Source organism: Brassica oleracea, chromosome C2 (assembly GCF_000695525.1).
Source record: "Brassica oleracea var. oleracea cultivar TO1000 chromosome C2, BOL, whole genome shotgun sequence".
In the NCBI taxonomy this organism is placed as follows: Eukaryota; Viridiplantae; Streptophyta; class Magnoliopsida; order Brassicales; family Brassicaceae; genus Brassica; species Brassica oleracea.
In genome coordinates, this window is record NC_027749.1 from 33,062,822 (window position 1) to 33,071,395 (window position 8,574).

General features: G+C 32.2%; 1 protein-coding gene across 1 annotated transcript; it reads left to right on the forward strand.

Moving 5' to 3' along the window:
• The first annotated feature begins 185 nt into the window (after positions 1-185).
• Positions 186-2,890, forward strand: LOC106326030 (probable methyltransferase PMT17). Its single transcript, XM_013764070.1, has 5 exons — positions 186-1,207; positions 1,312-1,522; positions 1,597-1,897; positions 1,962-2,429; positions 2,532-2,890. Exons 1-5 carry the CDS (start codon positions 560-562, stop codon positions 2,761-2,763), a joined length of 1,860 nt encoding a protein of 619 aa, XP_013619524.1. The 5' UTR covers positions 186-559; the 3' UTR covers positions 2,764-2,890.
• Positions 2,891-8,574: the final 5,684 nt, after the last annotated feature.

The following is an 8,574-nucleotide window of genomic DNA, read 5'->3' on the forward strand; positions in this document are numbered from 1 at the left end:
TGAGAGAAAACTCCATTTTATTATTATAGATAGATATAGATAGATTATAGATGACCCAGAAATATTTTTTTAGAACACTGTATTTTTGTCTAGAAAAATGTAGCCTGTCTATTATTCTTCACATGGATTTCTATACAGTATATATATGTATATGCATATTTAAGGTTTCATTTACATTCAAGAAACAATGTTTATATATGGCAAACCGAGTATAAAGAGCGAATGGAAGAAAATGAGGCTTGTTCTTGGTCAACCTCCTCTTTTCTCTCTAACTAACTGACCTTTAGTTCTTGTTTTGCTAAAGAATCTCCCGTTTTGTTGCCTAATTTTGTTTTATCTTCTTTTTTTTTATCGTTCAGTAATCTTAATTATGCTTTCTACGATGGAGGTGATTCACATGTGACACATTCCTTTTACAAAATCCACCATGACCTTCACCTTCTTATCCAATAAGTCATAATTTGTAATCGAATTTGATAATCAAACTTTGATCCATTGTTCAATCTCTTTTCGATCACTCCTTTTGCCTCTGACAAAGTTTCAGTATTTGTACTCAAGAATGGCGAAAGACAACACTGGTCTTCATCACCAAACAGAAGCAAGAAGAAAGAAACTAACTTTGGTTCTTGGTGTAAGCGGGCTATGTATTTTGTTTTACGTTTTAGGCGCATGGCAAACCAGCAATGTCCCAGCTTCTTACTCCAAAATAGGATGTGAGACTCAATCAAATCCTTCTTCTGAGTCAGCTGACTTAGATTTCAAAAGCCATAATCAGTTTGAGTTCAAGGAAACAAACCTAACCATCAAGAACTTCGAACCATGTGACTTATCCCTCAGTGAATACACACCTTGCGAAGATCGACAAAGAGGAAGAAGATTCGATAGGAACATGATGAAATATAGAGAAAGACACTGTCCTTCAAAAGATGAGCTTCTCTATTGTTTGATTCCTCCTCCACCAAACTACAAGATTCCATTCAAATGGCCTCAAAGCAGAGACTACGCTTGGTATGACAACATCCCTCACAGGGAGCTCAGTGTTGAGAAGGCAGTCCAAAACTGGATTCAAGTAGAAGGTGACCGGTTTAGATTCCCTGGTGGTGGAACTATGTTCCCCCGTGGAGCTGATGCTTATATTGATGACATTGCTAGGCTCATTCCCCTTACTGCTGGTGGAATCAGAACAGCTATTGACACTGGATGTGGTGTAAGTTGTTCAGTTTCAATATTATATTCTTTTTTTTTTTTTGGTAATCATGTTAAATTCATACATTTTTTTGGTAATATTATAGAGATTTTGTTTTGAATCAGGTTGCGAGTTTTGGTGCTTACCTCTTGAAGAGAGACATTATGGCTGTGTCTTTTGCACCAAGAGACACACATGAGGCTCAGGTCCAGTTTGCTTTAGAACGTGGAGTTCCTGCCATAATCGGGATCATGGGATCAAAAAGACTTCCTTATCCAGCTAGAGCTTTTGATCTTGCTCATTGCTCTCGTTGTTTGATCCCTTGGTTTAAAAATGGTAAGTCTCTCCCATGTGAATGGAACTAGTCTCTTTTTCTCATGTCCATTAACAAACTAATTTTTTTTATCCAGAGGGTTTGTACCTAATGGAGGTTGACCGGGTTTTAAGACCGGGCGGTTACTGGATCCTCTCCGGTCCACCTATAAACTGGAAACAGTACTGGAGAGGATGGGAAAGAACAGAGGAGGATTTAAAGAAAGAACAAGATTCAATAGAGGATGTAGCAAAGAGTCTTTGCTGGAAGAAAGTGATTGAGAAAGGAGATTTAGCCATTTGGAGAAAGCCTATCAATCACATTGAGTGTAAGAAGCTCAAACAAAACAACAAGTCACCTCCACTGTGCACCTCGGACAACAACGCAGACTTCGCTTGGTAACTCCCATCTGGTCTAACTTTGTGGAAAAGAGTTGAAACTTGGATCTCTCTTTTGTTTTAGGTACAAAGACTTGGAATCTTGCATAACGCCATTACCAGAAACAAACAATCCAGAGGAATCTTCGGACGGTGCGCTCGAGGATTGGCCAGACCGAGCATTCGCGGTTCCTCCTAGGATCATTAGAGGAACGATACAAGACATCAACGCGGAGAAGTTCAGAGAAGACAACGAGGTTTGGAAAGAGAGGATGGCGTATTACAAGAAGATAGTCCCACAGATTTCACACGGAAGATTCAGGAACATAATGGACATGAACGCTTACCTCGGTGGATTCGCCGCGTCCATGCTGAAATACCCGTCATGGGTCATGAATGTTGTTCCGGTCGATGCAGAGAAACAAACGTTAGGTGTGATATACGAGCGTGGACTGATTGGGACGTATCAAGACTGGTGTGAAGGATTCTCTACTTATCCAAGAACTTATGATATGATTCACGCGGGAGGATTGTTTAGCTTATACGAAAACAAGTAAGTAGCGTTAAGTATGATGAGCTTCCGACTCAAAACTTTGTGCGTTATATATTATTTTAAGTTATTTACTTCTGATGTGAGTTTCTTATGTGTTGTAAGGTGTGATTTGACGTTGATATTGTTGGAGATGGATAGAATACTGAGACCAGAAGGAACGGTTGTGATGAGAGATAATGTGGAGACGTTGACTAAAGTAGAGAGGATAGCCAAGGGAATGAAGTGGAACACTCAGATTGTCGATCATGAGAAAGGTCCGTACAATCCTGAGAAGATTCTTGTTGCTGTTAAAACTTATTGGACTGGTCAGCCTTCTAACAACAACAACAACTAATGTTCTCAACTCTCTTTGGTCGTTTGAAGTCCATGTCCTCTCGTGTGTGTTTTTTTTACTAAATTTCTGTTTTCTATTTCTTTTCTAAACTCATGATGTTTAATGACGCAATCAGGTTCAGTAACAAACAATTTCAAGAAGACTTTTGACTTCACATACTTTATAAGTTATTATACTTTTTATTAGGATAAGATCTGCGCCTTGCACAGAGTTCAGAGTGAAAAATTATGAAAATATATAATATAATATATATAACATATCTATATTCGTATATTTGATCGATTATATATGTAATCACTTATGATTGATTCAAAAACTTTGCAATGCTTGGTAATAGACCATGATTTGATCGGTTATATATGTAATCACTTAGGATTGATTTTTTTTACAACCTTAGGATTGATTCAATGCTTGGTTATATATGTAATATTATATTCTCAAAACAAATGCATAAGTGATTAAGATTCACATACAATAATTAGCCGAAATTCTGTTATATGAAGCCTTCAAAAATCTACATATATGACAACGAATCCCAGGTTGGTATCTCCATTTTTGATAAATCTGCTATTCGATGCATCAGAATAAAATGTGTTGAAATTTATTCTACTGTATATTGCACAGAGTATAATGATAGTCATTAATGCTGAAATCGTATATATTTTACAAAATATGTACATCACTTAATGTCTCTAAAATATTATGGCAAAACTAACATATTAGCATAACACACTAAATCTGTAGTATTTAATCTATATATTTTGTTTCTATAAACGAACAATACTGAATCATATATAAACTTGCATATCAAGCCAAAAAAATATATACATCCCCTAAATTGAAGGATTGATTATGACTAACTATAAAACAAAATCATGTACTTGGAAAAATGTATATAGTCAATAATACTACTGAATAATGATTTACCATAAAAAAAATTCACAAAATTTATATTTCACGAATATTGTGGACCTATAAATCAAGCGGTCAAATATGGTCTGATTTATTATTGAATTTTATAGTTCAGTATGTTACTCACGATAAAAACCTGGACAAATTTAATTTAATGGTTTGTGAATTTCCAAGAACTTTAAAGAACTACACTAAACGTGATAGATTGTAAATGAAAAGTCTGATTTCTCACGACATTGAACTATCACTATGTAGGTGATGAAGCTTTGAATTTGCTTTAGTGCTTTACAGACGAATGACACAACGATTTGTGATGGTGACAAAGCTTTGAATTAATATTTTGATTGCCCTATGACCAAGCTATATATTGATAGTTTCACCGAGTGTCATACTGTTTTCATAATGGAAATAGAGAACAATGAAATTGATAAGTTGAATGTTAGTGACATATTTTGTGGTTTTCGATGGGGAGGTTCAGTACCGGTCCTAAGTTTTGCCAGGCCCCATTCAAAAATAACATATATATCTATTTTTTAGTACAAAATTTAATTTATTATTGTAATTATATATTTTTGAAAATGAATAATGATTAAAACGACTTTTATTTGTTTTAGTATATGTATTTTATATTTTCTTAATTGATTTATTAATATAATATTTATTACTTTGATATGTTTAGATATTTTATTCTAACTAAATCTACAAAAGTATCACATTTTTATATAATTTTACAATTTTTGTAGAAATAAAATGAAACCACAAAGTAGGCCTCATCCCAATGTATCATGGGTTTGGGGTCAAGCCCGGCACTGGGGAGGTTGAATCCCATACTCAAATTTAGATCAACTTTTGTTTTAACTGATTGTAAAGGTGTCATGTAACGTAAATTAACATTTTAATTGAATGACAATTCAGCAAAATTTTTTGTAATTATTATAAACTTAAGTTACAGTTTTTTAAATGTTTCTCTACTAATATATAAGGGATATTTGTTTAGCACAGTTCTTTTTTTTGTTGCTAAAGTATAAATTTCATTTTGAAGTAATGTCGATTTGATTACAAAAAAAACTTGAAACCACTTTATGCTCGAGAGCATATTAGATTCAAAGAGCCGCTAAAAACGGTAAAAAGATCCAAATCATCACAATGAAATCTAAATTGTCCCGAGAGACAAATCTAGTGTTGGGATATATTGAAATACAATAAAATATCTGAAATTTCTCTGTATTATTTTTATTAACCTGTATAAAGAAACCTCTCGACTACAAATCATTAAATGTTTTAAAATCTGTATTATCATTTATACATTATTCAAAATTTATTTATAAACTTTAAAACTAATTTATAAATTCTTATACATTATTTTATCAATCTTACAGTCGATTTATAAAGTTTCATAAATATTTTAACACTCTTACAAATGATTAATACGGCTTCACAGTAATTTTAAAAGTTTATAAAATTTCTGATGCTTGTTAGGATGAAATCATAGAAAGTTATTCGTGACATTATACAAACAAAAAAATGTAATAAATAAAAAATAATATATCTAATATCTTTTTTTATTGATTAATAGGGAAAAATACAATGTATTGGTTCAGAAATAAAAGAAAAAAATAACCTTGCATTATTTTTGGGAGAATGAGGAATTTTGATCCGAAGGTCGGAAATCGTGTAAATAAGGAAAGAAGATTGGCATCCTACTCTAAATAGGAAGATTGGATTTATGAAATTATCCTCGACACTACTTAAGAGTTAATATAACTAAAATATTTTAAATTATTTGATGTTTGACAATGAGAATATAAGACACAAATTTTCTTATATCACTATTGCCAAATAGCAAATAGTTTAATCATTCTAAGTTATATTAAGTTTTAAGTAGTGTTGATAATAATTAATTTAGGATTTACAAATTAATTTTATAATAAAGTAGTGTATAAAGATTGATAAATTATTTTTAAAAGCTTATAAATTAATATTAAACAATGCATAAGTGAAAATAAAAGTGTTAAAATGTTTAATGATTTCTAGTGATAAAATTCCTTGACTAGTTTTGAATCTGAAGAAACAATTCAATTAAATTTTCAACATTATAAACTCTTAATTTATAAATCGTCAACGTATGTCATCTTCCGTCATAGTATTTAAAATTTAAAATTAGATGAATATTTATTTTGTAAGATTTTTAGTTTAGAGTTTTTTCTACGATTTATCATTAGTCGAGAGTTAGTCGAGAGTTTTTATTAGTTTAGTGACGCATTATCATATGTCATTTATTAAAATGCTTTTCAATCATTATATAAGAGATTCCTCTCAAGCCATACAAAAGGTACTCTGAATTGAACAAATGTCGCCTTTCTGATGGATTAAAGGCCACTAATTCAGTAAAGCAACGTTATATACCATGATCCACATTTGTCATTCACTATATTACTAGTTGGTTGCTATTATTAACTCCACCGTTCTGTGGTACCTATTTTCTATAATTTAAATAGTTTGACCAAAAAGTATGACCAAAAAAAAGAAAATTTGTTTGACCAAAATGTAAAACTAGTCCTCGGCATATTATGTGAAATCTAAAAATCAAACCGGAACCAAACCAAAAAATCAAAATTAAAACTAGACCGAAATTTAGAAAAACTCGAGCAGTTCGTATTTTTCTAAATCCAAAAGCTAAACTCAAATCTAATCAAGTATTTTTCAGTTTTCCAAGTTTTCAGAGATTTTTTCAGTTTTTGGTTATAAATCCGAACTAAATTCGATTCCACTCTAAGTTTTATGAAAAAATTAGAAACTCGACTCGAACTTGACATTACCTGAATTTGACATTGCCTGAACCGATCTTATCTCTTTCAAAAATGTCCAGTTTTTAGACGGAGCTTAAATAATTCAATCTGAATAACCCAAAAATCAAATAATCTAAACCGACCTGAACTGACTGTTCTCAACTGGTGCAGATGATGTCTACACCAACAGAATGGCCGGCGTTCACTACACACATGGAGGAGTTTCTGCGATGTAAGGAATCTTTTCATCCCTTTACTATTTACTATATTCCGAAGGCACAAAACATAATGGCGGATAAGCTGATACGAGGTGTTAAAAAACAGCCTTCTGCAATGGTTTATTTTGACTCAATTCCTCTGAAGTGGCTTTTGGATGAGAAATCAACTTAGTTTCGTTTTAGCCTTTTGTTGTTAAAAAAAACCTGACCAGAACAAAAAAAAACGAATGCTCATCATTTTGTAAAAATATTATTCCTTCATTTTAATAAGTATTTTTAAAAGATAAACCTTTGAAATAGTTTATGTATTTTTATAAATTAATGATTAATTATTAAAAAAAATTACAATGCACTTATAGTAAAACTTTATTATGTTTTTAATATCTATAACACACACATTTTTTTATTATTAAAAACAGAAAATGATAATTATATATGATTAAGTAGCGTTAAGTATGATGAGCTTCCGACTCAAAACTTTGTGCGTTATATATTATTTTAAGTTATTTACTTCTGATGTGAGTTTCTTACGTGTTGTAAGGTGTGATTTGACGTTGATATTGTTGGAGATGGATCGAATACTGAGACCAGAAGGAACGGTTGTGATGAGAGATAATGTGGAGACGTTGACGAAAGTAGAGAGGATAACCAAGGGAATGAAGTGGAACACTCAGATTGTAGATCATGGGAAAGGTCCGTACAATCCTGAGAAGATTCTTGTTGCTGTTAAAACTTATTGGACTGGTCAGCCTTCTAACAACAACAACAACAACTAGTGTTCTCAACTCTCTTTGGTCGCTTGAAGTCCATGTCCTCTCGTGTGTGTTTTTTTTACTAAATTTCTGTTTTCTACTTCTTTTCTAAACTCATGTTTAATGACGCAATCAGGTTTAGTAACAAACAATTTCAAGAAGACTTTTGACTTCACATACTTTTTATATGTTATACTTTTTATTAGGATAAGATCTGCGCTTTGTATAGAGTGAAAATTATGAAAATATATAATATAATATATATAAAATAACATATCTATATTCGTATATTTGATTGGTTATATATGTAATCCCTTATGATTGATTCAAAAACTTTGCAATGCTTGGTAATATACCATAATTTGATCGGTTATATATGTAATCACTTAGGATTGATTTTTTTTACAACATTAGGATTGATTCAATGCTTGGTTATATATATGTAATATTATACTCTCAAAACAAATGCATAAGTGATTAAGATCCGCATACGCCTATATCTAACAATACTAAAAGGGAGATATGCTCAATGGAGAGGGTGTCCACGTCAGACTAAAAGTTCTACCAATCAAATGCTTCTAATTTACCACGTCACTTACTCAACACAAAAACGGGCCTCTACGTGGCTTGTTAGTATTTTGTGTTAGCCCATCAGGCCAACTCTCCTACTCACGACTGTCGATATGTTTCGTCTCTTCCACTTCTTCATTTTCTTTGAGCGTTGCCGATTCTTTCACCTCCCTTTCTTTTCCTCTTATTTAATAAAATCTTTCATCAATGAATCCAGAACGACCATCTCCTTCCCTTATCATAACCTTCTTCTTAATCTTCTACCTTTTCTCCCACATTTGATTGTTCCTGCAGAAACAGCCTTAAACAGTAACAATCGTCCAAACACAACACTCATAGCCGAGCAAATCGAACTTTGGTGGCCTTTTCTCATCAAACGAGTAAATATAACTTATTTTTCAGCGTCCAAGTAGCTTAAAGGTAAAATTTAGTTTTAGAAGCCATTCATTTTATTCAAAATTGCTTCATCTTATTCACTGTTGCCCAAAATATTAGTGATTCTGATATTGCATCACGTAACTATATATGCTCAATGGAGAGGGTGTCCACGTCAGACTAAAAATTCTACCA

Excerpts from the sequence above, each read along its gene's own strand:
- LOC106326030 (XM_013764070.1), top strand. The coding sequence starts at position 560 with ATGGCGAAAGACAACACTGGTCTTCATCACCAAACAGAAGCAAGAAGA. Across the intron at positions 1,523-1,596 it reads GATCCCTTGGTTTAAAAATG|AGGGTTTGTACCTAATGGAG; the intron begins GTAAGTCTCTCC and ends TTTTTTATCCAG. Across the intron at positions 2,430-2,531 it reads TTTAGCTTATACGAAAACAA|GTGTGATTTGACGTTGATAT; the intron begins GTAAGTAGCGTT and ends ATGTGTTGTAAG.